This window comes from Mobula birostris, chromosome 11 (genome assembly GCF_030028105.1).
Source record: "Mobula birostris isolate sMobBir1 chromosome 11, sMobBir1.hap1, whole genome shotgun sequence".
In the NCBI taxonomy this organism is placed as follows: domain Eukaryota; kingdom Metazoa; phylum Chordata; class Chondrichthyes; order Myliobatiformes; family Myliobatidae; genus Mobula; species Mobula birostris.
This window is the reverse complement of record NC_092380.1, coordinates 104,271,282-104,289,567: the sequence shown is the minus strand read 5'-3', so window position 1 is coordinate 104,289,567 and position 18,286 is coordinate 104,271,282. Positions and strand designations below refer to the sequence as shown.

The window sequence follows — 18,286 nt, the reverse complement described above, 5'->3', positions numbered from 1 at the left end:
GACCGTAGTCTAGGCTTCTTCCACTACTGCACGTGGAGGGGCAGAATTGGATGAGGGAGCCCCTCAAATAACCAAAGGGAGCCATGATGGCAATGATGCTATCTGCTTCTAAGATGAGGCGAAATGTAGGTTGGAGGAGCAACACCTCATATTCTGTCTGCGTAGTTTCCAACCTGATGTTTTCCCCCTCCCTCCCCCCAGCTCTTTTCCCCCATTTCTGGAACTCCATCCACCCCTTCTCCTCTTTCACCGTCATGACCTGTCATCCACCTTTCTCCAGTTCCTCTCCTCCTTCCCTTGATTGCATGGTCCTCTCTCCTATCCAATCAGATTTCTCTTTCTTCAGCCCTTGACCTCTTCCTCCTATCATGTCCCTGCTTCTTACATCATTCGCCCTCCTCACCCACCTACCCAAATTTCCCAACGTCTCCCTCACCTTCTCTCACCTATCACTTGCTCATTTGTGCTCCTTTTCCTCCCTCCACCTTCTTAGTCTGGCATTTTCCCACTTCATTTCCAGTCCTGATGAAGGGTCTCAGCCCAAAATATCAACTCTTTATTCCCCTCCATAGATGCTGTCTGACCTGCTGACTTCCTCTGCTATTTTGTGTGTGTTGCTGTGTTTCATTGTGCATTTTTCTATTGGAAGTTTACAATACAAAATGTGTATATATACACAGTACTGTGCATAAATCTTAGGCTCATTTTTGTAGCTAGGGTGTGTAAGACTTTTGCTCAGTACTGTGTTTGTCGATGTAGAGCAGAGAGTGAGTTTGTACATCTGGAAGGAGCAAAGGATGTTGGGAATGGCGAGGGTGCAGCACCGTGGGAGGTGTGTCTGACAGGTGGCAGAAGGGCAGTGGTTGACGCGGGTGCAGGCGGACCCAGCCTGCGACACATGGCAAGTTCATTCAGCAGGGAGACAGCAGGAAGAAGGAAGTTTAAGGAGGGCTGCTGGAACGCACAGTCCTTGAGAAGTGATGGACATCACAAAGGAGGACAGGCGGGGATAAAGGCGATGATGCAAATCGGATTAAGCGGCAACTGGATGGCACAATGTGAAATCAAATTAGGAATGGTTGTTGCTTGAAGAGAGCACCTGTGCTCCTCACAGTCATGAGTGGCTGAGGGGTCACCCAAAAGAAGTATATAAGATTATGAGAGGCGTAGATAAGCCCATAAGACATCAGAGCAGAATTAGGTCATCAGACCCATTGAATTTGCTCTGCCTTTCGATCATGGCTGATTTATTTTCTCTCTCATCCCCATTCTCCTGCCTTCTCTCCATAATCTTTGCCTGCTTTACTAATCAAGAACCCATCAACCTCAACTTTAAATACACCCAATAACTGGGCTGCCACAGACGAACATGGCAATGAATTCCATTGATTCATCATCCTCTGGCTCAAGAAATTCCTCCTCATCGCTATTCTAAAGGGACATCCCCTTATTCTGAGACTGTGCTCTTTGGTCCTAGACTCACTCATTATAACAAACATCCTCTCTATCTCCACCCTGTCTAGGCCTTTAAATATTCAGTAGGTTTCAATGAGATCCCGACTCATTCTTCTAAATTCCAGTGAGTACAGGCCCACAGCCATCAAACACTCCAACGGGATAGACAGGGGAAATAGTATGTAAGAATATGAGAACGCAGAAAGTAATCAGTATATAAGATTATGAGAGGTATAAATAGCATAGATTGACAGAACCGTTTTACCTGTGGTAGGCATATCAAGAACAAGAAAGCATAGATTTAAGGTGAAAGAAAGGCTTTGCGATGTGCACTGGCAATATTGGAATCTAAGTGTAGAGGAAACACAGACTCTATTGTAGAGATGGTGACCAGAGTTTATTCATACTAATTCCAAAAGAACGTTGGTGACTCAGTTGAGCAACACTGTGAGAAGTAACATTTGCAAAACTAGGACCCCACAATTACTGTTAATCGGGCATCCACTTAAATAATACAAGTAACACAGAATCCCAGAGCCTATCAAAATCAACTTGACAAACTTAAACAGAAAGCACCAGGAGACCACGTTAGAAAGAGTGAATCGCTGGAAAAAAACACAACAAAATCTAAATGATTATTGACAATCATTAAACAACAATTAACCAGTTTAGGTGCTCTAAAAACCTCGGAGCCTAACACTCTCCAGTACAGGCCTGAAGAGCTCATTACAAAAGGAATTTTAAAGAGGATCTGAGAACATAACTTCTTTAAGCAGCGAATAGTTGATACCTGGAACGAGCTGCCCGAGGAGCTGGTGGAATCTGATGCAATTACTATGTTTATGAGGTATTTAGAGACACACTAAAATAGGCAAGGTGTAGAACGATATGGACCTAATGTGGGAAAATGGGATTAGTGTAGGTGGGCTTGGATTAAATGTGTCAAAGGACTGACTTCTCCACAGTACAACTCTGTTCCATGAGCAATGTGTAACTTCTAGTGTCCATTAGAGAGCTGTTCAAGGCACACCATCTCTGCTTCTTGGTGGAAGTGACTGTTTCTGGGGCAAGTTTTTAACCCGTTGAAAGTTCTTTGATGGAGGTACAGGAGTTGATTGCATCTCTGAAAACGATTGTTTTACCACTCTGTAACTTTTGTGGTTGTTCCTAACAAGCAATTAACATTGAAGTTGTCAACCAAATACCTGATTTCAGAAAGATTAAGAAGATACCCAAGGAAATGAGGTAGAAACTTAAATTATATTCTTCATCTGTGTCAGAAAATAGTCTGTCGCTGAGATGGTAAGATGGGGGTAAGCTTGGCAGTGGGAGTGAGGCCGGCGGTGGATGACGTTTGGTTTGGGGTGGTTGCCATAGGAAAAATAGTCTTCCAGTAGGATCTGAGGGGGGTTTTCCTCAGCATCAAGTGGGCAAGTTTTCCTGGCTCAGGCTGTTTAGATTGTGTTGGGCTATTGGACTGGACAACAGAATTGAAATAGGTTTATTATTGTCAGGTATACCAAGATATATTGAAAAACTTGTCTTGCATACTATTCGGACAGATCAGATCATTACACAGTGCACTGATGTAGAACAAGGTAAAACAATAGCAGGATGGCATGATAGTGGTTAGTGTAATGCTATTTCTGCAATCACTGGGTTCAATTCCCTCCGTTGTCTGTAAAAAGTTTGTGCGTTCTCCGTGTAACCATGAATTCCTTTGGATTCTCCAGTTTCCTCCAGCATTCCAAAGACGTATGGGTTAGTAGGTTAATTGGTCGCATAGGTGCCATTAGGCAGTGTGAATGCATTGGACTGGGAGAGCATGTTGCTGTGCTCTATTTCTAGATAAGGTACAAGAATGTGGCATAGAGTGTAACATCACAGAGGAAGTGCTATGCAAGTAAACAGTGAGGTGCAAGATCATAACAAGGTAGATTGTGAGGTCAAGAGTCCACCTTACCATACTAGGAAGCTATTTAATAGTCATCACAAGGTTTCAGAGAGTCTGGAGACTGGAGTGAGGAAATGAAGGAGAGTGCAGACCTGAGTGAGGGAGTGTGTGTTAATGTTCGAGGGGGCGTAAATCAAAGTAACAGCAAAAATGAAGATCTGTGGCAGTGGCAGAGGGTTGGCGGGTAGGGAATGAAGAGGAGAAGTAAAGTATTTGTGGGGAGCTGTGAGGGAAAATAGATTATAGGCAAAAGGTGAAATGGATGGATGGAAATTCTCTGAACATTGGCAAAGATTCAAAGGCAGAAAGAAAAACATGGCTCCCTTGCACCATCAGGCCATGCCATTCAAGGACTTGTGCTAATATTATTTTTGTGACTACATGTGCTACCACAACTGGATGTGCTGTTTGTGACGGTACGTGCTGAGTTTTGCACCTTGTTCCCAGAGCAACGCTGTTGTTCAGCTGTATACATGTGTATTGTGAATGACAATCAAACTTAAATTTGAACTTGGCAGGATTACCTTCTTTATCATGGGAAAATAAATGTGAATAGAAGATAAGTTGGGCAGATGTTCTTCAGGTGTTTTGAAGACTCGAGTGCGACAGTGATCATAATTGTGTATAAAAGATCAAAATCCTGTGCACTGAATTCATGAAGCAGGTTGGCTGGAGGCTGCTTGGTGCCATTTTGCCTTGTTTTTGCTTTGCAGAAATGTATGCGATTTGACCCTGACGCTACAGTCTGGGTGGCCAAGCAACGCATCCTATGCACCCTCAACCACAGCCTGAAGGACGTGCTGAATTATGGCCTGTTCCAACCAGCCAGCAATGGAAGAGATGGCAAATTTTTGGACGAGGAGCGTCTACTCAAAGAATACCCCCAGCCCATCAACAAAGGAGTCCCCTCCCTGGAGGTAACAAATTACAAAAGAGTCAAGAAGATTCTGGGTTGTACCCACTAAGTCTTGATCACTTTAATCTTGGCTATGGCTAAGTGTATTAATTGGGAAACTGATATGCTTTATAGATTGTCTTTGGAAATCTCTTTACATTTTACAGTCTTTGAAACTTTCCCAAAATGTGGCAATTCTCGTCATATTGTAAACCAGTTTCCCACAAATAATAAGCAGGTTAATGCTTGGGTGATCTACTTTAATTATACTTTTCAGGAAATAACTATGAAATTAGGGGGATGTTCCTCCCTGAGATCATGTATCTCTGAAAGCAGATGAAAGCTTTATATGAAAATCGGCACCTTAAAATAGTACAGAGCAATGCTCCCTTAGAACTCTGCTGAAGCACCAACCTCAGTCAAACCTCTGGATTTCTAGCTTGTGCAGGCCAGTTCTCATTTTGAACTGCACTCAAAATTAAACAACCTCCTGGTTGTCAGTTATACTGTTGTCTGGAACATCCTGAAAGCATTCTATCAAAACCTTTTCATAATCTGAAAAAGCTTAGAGTGGCTTGATAGAACTTCCCCTTCTGAAAGAAAAGGAGGCACAATTATTCTGTGCTCAAAGGAAAACAATGATATTCAAAGTTTAAAGTACGTTTATGATAAAAGTATGTACACTGTATACCACCTTGAGATGCGTCTCCTTACAGACAGCCACAAAACAAGGAAATCCAACAGAACCCATTACATAAAAAAAGACCATTAAACGCCCAATGTGCAGGAAAAAAACAAATTGTGTAAACAATAAAAGCCAGCAAATAACATTTGGAGCTGAAATTCACTAAAGTAAGTCCACAGGCGTGAAGTCAGACATCACTGCAGTCAATCCAGGATCCCATTAGTTGCAAACTTAGTTCAGTGCAGAGACAAGTAAACCTGGTGGAGCAGTGAGCAGGACACTGGCCTGTCTCTTGCCCCTGGCCCTGATGCAATAACCCCTTTAATCTGCCCGGCACTTAAATCGACCAAACAGCAAGTTGATCCTTGCTCTCAGACCTGGGCCCTGCTGCTTCAGTCCGCTCTCGGGCCTGGGACTTGCGGCCTCGATTCAGCCCACAAATGACATTTCCAATTCAGCCCGCACTTAAGTCGGTGAAACCTCTGCTTGTTCCTCGCTCTTGGGTACAGGTCTGTTGCCACACCTTGGGTTCTGCCATTTCGAATTGCCTCCAAGTCTGCTCCAGCAGCCAAACATTGGCTTGATCCCCGCTCTTGGGCCTGAGCCCCATCACCTCTATTCACCCTGTACACACCACACCGCAATCATCCCACACCTTTGAGATTTCAGTTCACACTGCAAAAATACCAGATGGTACTTTCGAACTATGCACAGGCCACGTACTCAACAAATCTGTTGTAGGATGAGAGAAGTATTGTTTAATATGTATCATGAAATAACTTACATTAAAATCAGGTGGGCGACCTTACAGATGTGCTCTCTGACCTGTCCAATTTGCAGTGCACTCATGAAATTCATTTGACTTGGCTTTAGGTCTCAGTCCTGTCTCACAAATGCTCTATCCCATCAAAGCTCTTATACTCACTTCATCAGGCGTCACCTCTCCAATTTTAGTTAGCGCTCCACAACAGAGTGAGTCCGTGGCTTCCAGGAGTGGGGTTTGAACCCAGCACGTTGACTCTTGCTTTACTGATGCTGCCCATTTGAAACTCACATTGATTTCATTGATCTCAAGAGATCCAGAGTACATACACAAAATTGCCGGAGGAACTCAGCAGGTAAGACAGCATCTATGGAAAGGAATAAAGAGTTGACATGTCAAGCTGAGGCATCTTCATCAGGACTGGAAAGGAAGGGAGACAAAATTACTTCCCATCTCCTTTCCAGTCCTGATGAACGTCTCTGTTTGAAACATCGACTCTTTAAACATTTCATTGAACTGGTGTCAAATCAGCAAACTAGGAGTGATTTTGTGAAAAACATCTTAATTGAAATTAAATGATCTAAATTAATTGAGGAAAATAATTATATTTTACAGTTTTGTTACAAGAAAAGGGTATACAAGCAAGCACATATCGATGAGAAGCAAATTTCAAAGCTTCATACGAAGGTGAGTGTGTTTGCTGACACCGACACCTTCACAATCGTAAATGAGCACCATGTTGCCATTCCTCCTTCACATTATTTGCTTATTTATTGTAATGTAGTAATTTTTATGTCTTCAACTGTACTGCTGCCACAAAACAACACATTTCATGACATACTGTTTACCAATGAGGGTAAACTTGTCTCTGATTCTGAGATGGGCCAGTCATGCTCTTTCACCAGTTTGGTTTCCTGCTACATAATTTTAAAAAAAAAGCAGGGAAATTATTGTATTCTCTCTTTTCCACTTTGGCATGCATCACGTTCCTCATGCACTCTTTTCCATTGCCTTCCAACTGATTACCAGTTCGTCTATCCCTGCTTTTTGTGTTAATTTTACCTCCTCACTCCTAGGCTGAACTCCTGACCACACTTTGTTGGTCTCTGTCCTCCTCTATATTCTTGCACTTCCTCCTCTGCCTCCACTGACCTGGCTTTTGTCTCCCATTCATGCTGTAATTTCTCCCACTCCCACTTCCTCCACTTCTGCAAGTGATTAGTTGCCAACGAGGAAACTGAGACCAGAAGAATTAAACGTTGAACTTTCAGGTTTCCCTGGCATTAGGACCCCCTCAGTCCATAAGACCATAAAACATAGGAGCAGAATTAGGCCATTCATCCTATCCAGTCTGCTCTGCTATTCCACCATGGCTGATCCCAGATCCCACTCAACTACATATACTCGCCTTATCCTTTGATGCCCTGACCAATCAGGAAACGATCAACTTCCACCTTAAATATACCCACGGACTTGGCCTCCACCACAGTCTGTGACAGAGCATTCCTCAGATTCACTACTCTCTGGCTAAAAAAAGTTCTTCCTTACCTCTATTCTAAAGGGTCACCCTTCAATTCTGAGGCTGTGCCCTCTAGTTCTGGATACCATCACCATAGGAAACATCCTCTCTACGTCCACCCTATCAAGTCCTTTCAACAGACAGTAGACTTCAGTGAGATCCTCCGCATTCTTCTAGATTCCAGCAAGTACAGGCCCAAAGCTGCCAAACACTCCTCATATATTAACTCCTCCATTCCTGGAATTATCCTCTTTAACTCCCTCTGGACTCCCCAATCACAACGCATCTTTTTTGAGATATGGGCCTAAAACTGTTAACAATACTCCAAGTGCGGCCTGACTAGTGTCTTATAAAGGTTTAGCATTATTTCCCTGTTTTTATATTCTATTCCCTTTGAAATAAATGTCACATTGGATTTGCCGTCTTTACCACAGACTCAACCTGTAAATTAATCTTCTGGGAGACTGACATGAGGATTCCCAAGTTCCCCTGCACCTCTGATGTCTGAACCTTCTCCCCATTTAGATAATAGTCCGCACTATTGTTCCTTTTACCAAAATGCATTATCATACATTTCCCAACACTGTATTCCATCTGCCACTTTTCTGCCCATTCTTCTAATTTGCCTGTCCTGCTGCAAATGTATTGCTTTCTCAGCACTACCTACCCCTCCACCTATCTTCGTATCATCTGCAAACTTTGCCACAAAGCCATTAATTCCATTATCTAAATCAATGACAGACCACGTGAAAAGTAGCGGTCCCAATACCAATCCCTGAGAAACACCACTAGTCACTGGCAGCCAACCAGAAAAGATCCTCTTTATTCCCTCTCACTGCCGCCTGCCTGTCAGCCATTCCTCTATCCGTGCCAGCATTTTTCCTGTAATGCCTTAGGATTTTATCATGTTAAGCAGCCTCATGTGTGCCACATTGTCAAATGCCTTCAGAAAATCCAAGTGAATGACATCCACTGCCTCTCCTTCGTCCACCCTGCTTGTTACCTCCTCGAAGTACTCCAACAGATCTGTCAGGCAAGATTTCCCTTTACAGAAACCATGCTGACTTTGACTTATTTTATCATTAGTCTCCAAGTACCCCGAAACCTCATCCTTAATAATAGACTTCAATATCTTCCCAACCACTGAGGTTAGGCTATCTGACCTATAATTTCCTTTCTTTTACCTTCAAAGGTTCTAAGGTCAAGTTTAATGTCAGAGAAATGTATGCGATCTACATCCTGAAATGCTTTTTCTTCGCAAAACATACACGAAAACAGAGAAGTGCCCCAAAGAATGAACGACAGTTAAACACGAGAACCCCAAAGTCCCCCCCAGCTCCCCCCTTCCCACGCATAAGTGGCAGCGAGCAATGATCCGCCCTCCCCCTACCATCAAAATTAAACACACATCAGTACAATCACCAAGCCCAAGTGTGTGCTAAGCGATAGCAAAGACACAGACCTTGCAGTTACCCCAAAAGCTTCATACTTCATCTGAAGAACCAAAGCCTGTGTGTAACTCCAGGTCAGGATCTTCAAAAGAACCCTGAAAGGAAAAAATAGAGATATTAAGGATAGAAATGGAGCTGCATCCGAAGATGTAAGCAAAGGAGTCGCCGTGAGGCGCCATCATTCCTCCTAAGCTCCACCCACTCCCTTCTTAAAGAGTGGAGTGACATTTGCAATCTTGCAGTCCTCTGGGACCAAGCCAGCATCAAGTGATTCTTGAAAGATCATGACCAATGCATCCACTATCTCTTCAGCAACCTCTCTCAGGACTCTGGGATGTAATCCATCTGGTCCAGGTGACTTATCCACCTTAAGACCTTTGCGTTTACCTAGCAACTTTTCCTTTGTATTAAGAATGGCACTCACTCCTGCTCCCTGACACTCATGGACCTCTAGCACACTGCTAGTGTTTTCTGCAGTGAAGAACATGCAAAGTACCCATTAAGTTCATCTGCCATTTCTTTGGTTCCCTGTTACTGCCTCACCAGCATCATTTTCCAGTGGTCCAATATCAACTCTCACCTCCCTTTTACTCTTTATATAACTGAGAAAAACTTTTGGTATCCTGCTTTATATTATTGGCTAGTTTGCCCTCATATTTCATCTTTTCCCTTTTTATAGCTTTCTAAATTGCCTTTTGTTGGGTTTTAAAAACTTCCCAATCATTCAACCTCCCACTCACTTTCCCACTCACAGTCCTCACCTTCCTATAAATATAGTTGAATCTTAATCTGATGATGCATTTCAAATTAGGTGTGTCTGGTATTTTCAGGCCATTATAAATGAGAGTGCATCTGACAGCAGTTCCAGCCCTCGCGTATCCGGAGGGCTAAGCAATAGCAGAAATATGTCAGAAATATACAGTCCTTGCAAGAAGCAGACTTTTGAAGTCTGCAGTTAAGGCACCAGACAGAAATGGGTAGTTAGTCAGAGATGTGCAATGGAGTGATTGCGTGGAGAGAGGGAGAGGCCTGACAACATTAAACATGTGGTAATGAAAGTCAGCAAAATAGATTGATATAATGTATTTACTTTGTTCTATTGTGCTCCAGCATAGCCTTTGGTCCAATTAATTTCTGATACATTTATGATATTTTCTGGTGGCCCAATTGAATCAGGAATGAGAGAGGAGGTGACTGACCCATGGGTCTGTGAGCGAGATTTAAAAAGGAATGTTCATTGGTATTCAGTGTCTTCCAGTGACCCAATCAAATCATGATTTGTTAGCAAGGGCAAATATATTTAAGGCAGGGGCAAATGGAGAGGCTATTGTTGGAGTGGACCAGTATTAGAGTGGGGAGGCTTTGGTTCATCGGGTTTCAGTGAGAATAGGCTTGGGTGAGGTACATATCTGGTAAGTCTCTTCTTCATTCTTCATCTGTCAGTACATAGTTAGAGCAGTGAGAATGACTCCAGAGGGTGTGTTGTGTTTATTATGTGAGTTGCAGGAATTCTGGGAGAACTCCAGCTTCCTGGATAACCACATCTGCACCAGGTGCACCGCGATGCAGCTTCTCAAAGAACGTGTTGAGGAACTGGAGTTGTAGCTCGATGACCTTTGACTCATATGGTAAACTGAGGAAGTGATAGATAGGAGCTACAGAGAGATAGTGACCCCTAAGTTGCAGAAGGCAGGAACCTGGCTGATTGTCAGGAGAGGGAAAGGAAATGGGCAGCCAATACAGCGTACTCCTTTAGCCGTTCCCACTCAATGATAAGTATACCATTTTGGATACTGCTGGGGAAGTTACAGTGATCGGGTCTCTGGCACCGAGTCTGATGCCATGACTCAGAAAGAGAGGAGGGAGAAGAGGACTGCAGCAGTGACTGGGGATTCCATAATTAGGGGAGTAGGCATGAGATTGTTTGGATGTGATAGAGACCCCTGGATGGTATGTTGCCTCCCAGGTGCCAGGGTCAGGGACGTGTCAAATCGGGTCCACGGCATTCGAGAGGGGAAGGGTGAGCAGCCAGAAATCTTGGTTCATATTGGCACCAGTGACATAGGTAGAAAATGGGAGGAGGTCCTGAAGAGAGAATGTGGGGAGCTAGATAGAAAGCTGAAAACAGGACTTTCAGGGTAGTAATCTTTGGATTGCTTCCTGTGCCACGCACTAGTGAGGGTAAGAATAGGATGATTTGGCAAATGAACGCGTGGCTGAGGAACTGCTGCAGGGGGCAGGACTTTCGATTTCTGCATCACTGAAGTCTCTTCTGGGGAAGGTATTATCTTCACAACAAGGATAGGTTACATCTGAATCCGAAGGTGGTCGATACCCTGGCGGCAAGTTTGGGAGGGTTTAAATTAATTTGGCAGGGGAACAGGAAACACAGTGTTAGGGCTCAGGATGGGGCATTTGGTATACTAGCAGAAGCAGTGCATAGACAGACTGAGGAAGGAAGGCAGATTAGCAGGCAAAGTTGTCGTCAGTGGGATGAGTTGCAGTGTAACGGGGACAAAACTGAAAAGGATGACTAATGCGGGACTAAAGGTATTTGAATGCACACAGTATACAGAATAATGTAGATAATCTGTAGTGCATTTGGAGTTTGGCATCACTGAGTCATGGCTGAAAGAAGATGATAGTTGGGAGTTAAACATCCAGGGATAATGAAAGAACAGGCAGGTGAGCAGAGGCGGTGGCATGGCTCTGTTGGTAAAAAAAAATTAAAACAAATCCTTAGAAAAAGGTACAATTTAAAGTGGTCCATAGGGCTCATATGACCAAGGATAAGTTGTCTCGTCTTTATTTAGATATATCTCCGTATTATGATAAATGTAATAATGGGGAAGGTTCACTCATTCATATGTTTTGGACATGTCAGAGTCTTGGAAAATATTGGAAAGAAGAATTTCAAACTTTCTCGATACTTTTCAAAGTAAACTTTAAGCCTAATCCTTTGACTGCTTTATTTGGTATTGTTGGAGGAAAGGATATTATGTTGGAGTCATCTGAATTGCACATTTTGGCTTTTATTTCTCTTATGGCCAGAAGGACGCTCTTGCTTAAAGAAAAGATGCGACCCCCTCCTATTCATGCTCAATGGTTACGTGATGTGATGTCATGTTTAAATTTAGAGAAGATTCGATGTTTGATCTCTGAATCTAGCCAAGATTTTCAAACATTGTAGGGACCTTTCTTGAATTATTTTCAAAACCTTTGATTTGCTGTTAAAGCACAGATGATGACTAATAATTTTTCCCTTTTTTTCTTTACTAACCAGCTTTGGTCTTGGTAGTGGGTCAGATTTTTTTAATAATAAAATTACTATATTTCAATGTTACAAATTAATTAATTTGTATGAATATAGGGTAAGGAGTCTTTATATATGATTTAGTATAACATATTGATATATATTTTTTCTCTTGTGCTCTGTATTCTTATACATAAAATTAAGAAATAAAAATATTGGAAGGAGAAAGAGGTGACATAGGATTGGAAGATGTAGAATCGTTGCGGGCAGAGTTATGGAACTGCAAGGGTAAAAATATCCCCAAGGGAGTAATATAGAGGCCTCTGAACATTTGTCAGGATGTGGGCTACAAATTACAATGGGAGTTAGAAAATGCATCTTAAAAGGGCAATGCTACGATGGTCATGGGGGATTTCAATATGAAGATAGATTGGAAAAATCAGGTTGGGCTAAATCCTAAGGGAGGGGATTTGTAGAATGCCTATGAGTTGGCTTTTTAGAGCAGCTTGTGGCTGAGCCCACTTGGGGAAATTGTATTCTGGTATGGGTGTTGTGTAATGAACCAGATTTGATTTGGGAGCTTAAAGTAAAGGAACCTTTCATAAATAGTGATCATAATATGATAGAATTCACCCTGCAACTTGAGAGGGAGAGAAGCTAAAGTCAAATGTATCAGTAATACAGTGGAGCAAAGGGAATTACAGAGGCATGAGAGAGGAGTTGGCCAAAGTTGATTGGAAGGGGACACTAGCAGGGATGATGGCAGAGCAGCAATGACTAGAGTTTCTGTATGCAACTTGGTAGACGCCCGATAGATACATCCCAAAGAAAAAGCATTTCAAAGGCACAATGACACAACCGTGGCTGACAAGGGAAGTCAAAGCCAGAGGGAGGACATATAATAGAGCAAAAATTAGTGAGAAGTTAGAGGATTGGGAAGCTTTTAAAAACCAACAGAAGGCAACTAAAAAGCCCTAAGGAGGGAAAGGATGTAATATGAAGGTCAGCTAGCCAATAATATCAAAGAGGATACCAATTTTTTTTCAGATGTATAAAGAGAATATACCAGGTCTCTGGTATTAAGTCTTGCACTGTGGCTCAGAAGGGAAGGGACCAGAGGTGGAATGCAATGGTGATAGGAGATTCCATAGTTAGAGTAGTAGATAGGAGAGTCTGTGGACACAATAGAGAGACCCATATGGTATTTTGCCTCCCAGGTGGCAGAGTCAGGGAAATCTCTGATTATGTCCATGACATTATAAAGGGGGAGGTTGAGTAGCCAGATGTCTTTGTATATATTTGTACCAATGACATAGGAAGGAAAAGAAAGGAGGTCCCAAAGAGTGAATTTAAAAGAATGAGGATGATCTCATTGAATCCCATCGAATGTGGAACTGCCTAGATAGAATGGCTGTAAAGCGGATATTTCCTTTGGTCAGAGAGTCTAGGACCAGAGGGCACAGCTTGAAAATAGAAGGACATCTATTAACAACAGAGATGAGGAGGAATTTCTTTAGCTAGAGGGTGGTGAATCTGTGGAATTCATTGCCACAGGTGGCTGTGGAGGCTAGGTCACTGGGTGCATTTAAGGTGGAGATTGAAAGGTTCTTGAGTAGTCTGTGTGTGAAATGTTATGGGGAGAATGGGGTTGAGAGGGAAATGGATCGGCCATGATGAAATGGTGGAGAAGACTTGATGGGCCAAATGTCCTAATTATGCTCCTATTTCTTATGGTCTTATGGAGTAAAAGAGGGGTGATTGTAGGTATCTGACTGCTGGAAAATGATGCTGGAGAGGTAGTAATGAGGGACAAGGAAATAGCTGACAAACTGAACAAGTTTTTTGCATCAGTCTGTGGAGGACACCAGCAGTATGCTGGAAGTTTGAGAATGTCAGGGGCAGAAGTGAGTACAGTTGCTATTACTCAGGAGATAGTGTTTGGGAAGATGAAAGGTTGGAAGGAAGATGAGTCATCTGGAACAGATGTACTACACCTGAAGGTTCTGAAAGAGGTGGCTGAAGAGATTGTGCAGGCATTAGTATCGATCTTTCAAGAATCAATTGATTCTGGCATGGTTTAGAGGAATGGAAGATTGCAAATGTCAATTACTCTTCAAGAAGGGAGAGAGGGAGAAGAAAGGAAATTAAGGCCAATTAGCCTGACCTCAGTGGTTGGAAAGATGTTGGAGTTGATTGTTAAGATCGAGGTTTTGGGTACTTGGAAGCACATGATAAAATAGGCCAAACTCAGCATGGTTTTCTAAAGGGGAAATCTTGCCTGACAAATCTTATCTGAGGAAATAACAGGCAGGATAAATAAAAACAAAAATTAGTGGCTGTTGTGTACTTGGAGTTTCAGAAGACCTTTGACAAGATGCTGCACATGAGGCTGCTTAGCAAGAAAAGAGCCCATTGTATTACAGGACAGATACTAGCATGGACAGAACATTGGCTGATTGGCAGGAATAAAGGGAGTCTATTCTGATTGGCTGCCAGTGACAAGTGGTGATCTGCGGGGGCCGGTATTGGGACAGCTTCTTATGTTATATGTCAACCATTTGGATGATAGAATTGATAGCCTTATGGCTGAGTTTGCAGATGATGTGACGACAGATGGAGGAGAAGGAAGTGTTGAGGAAGCAGGGAGGCTGCAGAAGGACTTAGACAGATTAGGACAATGGGCAAAGAAGTGGCAGATGGAATGCAATGTTGGGAGGTATATGTATGGTCATGCATATGGAAGAAGGAATGAAAGCATAGACTGTTTTCTAAAAGGGGAGAAAATACAAAAATCCAAGGTGCAAAGGGACTTGAGAGTCCTTGTCCAAGAGGTTAAATTGCAATTCGAGTTGGTGGTGAGAAAGGCAAATGCAATATTGGCATTCATTTCAAGAGGACTAGAATATAAAAAACAAGGCCGTAACTTTGAGGATTTATAAAGCACTGGTAAGGGTCACTTGGAGTATTGTGAGCAGTTTTGGGCCCTTTATTTAAGAAAAGATGTTCTGACATTGACAGGGTTCAAAGGAGGTTTATGAAAATGATCCTGGGATTGAAAGGCTTGTCATATGAGGAAGATTTGATGGCTCTGGGCCTTAATCGCTGGAATTTAGAAGAATGGGGAGGGATCTCATTAAAACCCATTGAAGGTTGAAAGGCCCAGATAGGCTAGGTGTGGAGAGATGTTTTTCTTAGTGGGTGAGTCTAGGGCCAGAGGGCACAACCTCAGAATAGAGGGCCTTCTATTTAAAGCGAAGATGAGGATGAATTTCTGTAGCTAGAGGGTGGTGAATGAGTGTTATTTGTTGCCACAGAAGGCTGTGAATGATAGGTTATTGGGTGTATTTAAGGCAGAAGCTGATTGGTTCTTGATTAGCCAGGGTGTGAAATGATACAGGGAGAAGGCAGAGGAATGGGGTGGAGAGGGAAATGGATCAGCCGTGATGGAATGTCGGTGCAGGCTCATTGCTCCAATTTGCCTAATTCTGCTCCTATGTCTTATTGTCTCACGAGGTAATAAATTATTTATGTCTTGTTTTTTAAATTTAAAATTTAATAATATCATCTTGTTACAATTGGAAGAAAATTTAATTAACTGGGTAACAATAATATTCCCGTGAAATGCCCATCTTTGCGATGAACTTCCATGTTAAGAGACTGAACTGTGTATCAGACACCGTGCTTGAGCCCAGGTGATGTGTGGCCACGTGACTGCAGTGCATTTCTCAAAAGCCCCAAATTCCTTTGCAGACAGGAACGATCTCTGAAGCATAGTAACTGTTGTCAAGTTGACAAAGTCGTACGGAACATTCCTGAATTCCCATAGCTGTGTGTGCTGTTGTTGTGAGGTATTTAATCCCGTCATCTCCTTGACCTGTCAGATTTCATACCACGGTAACTGTGTTTCAGTTCCACACTGTTTTAAATTTTGGTTTGTGGCTGGCGGTTGTGGCTGGGTGGAGAAACGACATTGAATGGTTTCATCCTGGAATGGTAGGCAGGGGAGAACAGAAAATAAACGAGTTGTATGCTGGACTGAGTCACCTGTGTTTCAGAACTTTGTTTTTAAGTTGGTGCATGTTGTCAGCACTCCTGTCTACAACCAGTGGAACACTGGGGCACCATGAGGAATTTTCCCTCATTTACAGTCACTAAATACACAGAAATGAAATGAAATATCTGCTTTTGTCATTCAGTTCCATGGTACAGTATCTTGGAAATGTTTTGTATGAATGTTTTGTTCAATTCACTCATGAGGTAGAAGACAAATTTCTATTCCCCCCCACCATATGCCCACATTCCATCAAAGTTCAAGGATCAACTTTATTCAGTGCATATTTTTACAAGTGTCAGGGATTTGCTGTCACAAACACAAAAATACTTGCAGATGCTGGAAATCCAAGGCAACACACACAAAATGCTGGAGGAACTCAAATGAAGTTATTCTACAGCATTCTTAGAGCAATCTACAGAAATGTCTTAGGCAGAGGGTGATGAAACTGTGTTACTCTGCCATGGACAGCTGTGGAGGCCAAGTCACTGGGTATATTTAAAGCAGAGGTGGGTAGGATCTTGATAGGGTGTCAAAGGTTATGGGGAGAAGGCAGGAGAGTGGGGTTGAGAGGGGTAAAAAATCAGCTCTGATGGAAGTGTGGAGCAGATTCTAAGGGCCGAATAGCCTAACTCTACTCCCATCTCTCATGCTCTTATTGCAATGATGTGTAACTGGCAGATCTATTAGAGAATCATGTGTGCATTTTTTGTCCTAATGCTTAATTCAGGGACCATAACAAATTCGAATTGAGATATTTTCACTTCAAGAAATTACAAACCTGGTCTTTCCTCCCTTTGTAATCGTGTTCACTGAGGGAAGCTCACAGCTGCTGTCTTATTCACATATAGAAGGTCAGTGCTGCAAAAGTGACCTCATTGTAATGACCATATTAGCTGCCATAGATATGAGGAAACCAGATGTTAGAGATGGGGGGGGGGTGTACACATAGCCTGCTGGGAAGAAGGTCAGTGCTGCAAAAGTGACTTCACTGTAATGACCATATTAGCTGCCATGGGTATGAGGAAACCAGATATTAGAGATGGGGGGTGAATACACATAGCCTGCTGGGAAGAAGGTCAGTGCTGTGAAAGTGACCTCACTGTAATGACTATATAAGTTGCCATGGACACGAGTGAACCAAGTGTTAGATATTGGGGCAGGAGGAAGGTTTGTGTGGCACATTTCCTGGGACCTGCTCACACAGGAATGGCCTGGACTCTGTGATCTTCAGGGTTGCATCAGATCACCTGACTTGCTTTGGGATAAAGGTGAAAAGGGTTAGCTTAATCTGATTCATGTACATCAAAACATAAAGTGAAATGCAACATTTTGTATCGATGGCCAGCCCAGTCCTAGGGTTGTGCTGGCTGCAGCCCACAAGTGGCGCCTTGTCTCTGGTGCCAACATAGCAAGCTCACAGCTCCCTAACCCTCACACTAATCGCATGTCTTTGGAATGTGGGAGGAAACCCGAGCACCCTGTGGAAACCCACGCGGTCATGGGGACAGCAAACACTTTACAGGTAGCAGTGGGACCTGAACCCAATTGTTGATTGCTTGTGCTGCAAAGTGATGGGCTAACCACTAATGTGTGCTGGATGCACTGCTGGGGATGGTGTGGAGGTTGATCCAATAGGATATTTAACAGACTTTTAGATAGGTACATTGGGATGGGACTGGAGGACCTGAGTTATAAGGAAAGATTGAATAGGTTAGAACTTTATTCCTTGGAGTGTAGAAGAATGAGAGTAGATTTGATAGAGGTATACAAAATTAAGAGGGTATACATAGTGCAAGCAGGATTTTTCCACTGTGGTTGTGTGAGACAACAACTGGAGGCCACGGGTTAAGGGTGAAAGGTGAAATGTTTAAGGGGAACATGAGGGGGAAAAGTTCTTCACTCAGAGATTGGTGAGAGTGTGGAATGAGCTGCCAGCATAAGTGGTGTATGCGAGAGCTCGATTTCAATGTTTAAGAGAAGTTTGGGTAGGTAGATGGATTGCAGGGGTGTGGAGGGCAATGGTCTGGATGTAGTCGATGGGACTGGACAGTTTAAGTGATTCGGCATGGACTAAGTGGGTCAAAGGGCCTGTTTCCATTCTGTACTCTTCTATATGGATTAAAGAACACGGGGAGTTATGGACTGCGTAGGAGGGTGGATTTAGATTGATCATAGAGTGGGTTCATATAGGTTGACACAACACTGTAGGCCGAAGGACATATACTATGCTGTAGCTGCTCTATATTCTATGGTTTAT

At 42.9% G+C, this 18,286-nt stretch overlaps 1 protein-coding gene across 3 annotated transcripts in view; it reads left to right on the top strand.

Moving 5' to 3' along the window:
- Positions 1-18,286, top strand: part of LOC140205282 (SH3 and multiple ankyrin repeat domains protein 2-like) — a 1,215,789-nt gene that overhangs the window by 279,327 nt on the left and 918,176 nt on the right. For all 3 annotated transcript variants that reach the window (XM_072272778.1, XM_072272777.1, XM_072272779.1), the window contains 2 exons: positions 4,123-4,326; positions 6,368-6,439. In XM_072272778.1, the coding sequence (XP_072128879.1) occupies positions 4,123-4,326; positions 6,368-6,439 (276 nt within the window). The remainder of the gene's footprint in view (positions 1-4,122; positions 4,327-6,367; positions 6,440-18,286) is intronic.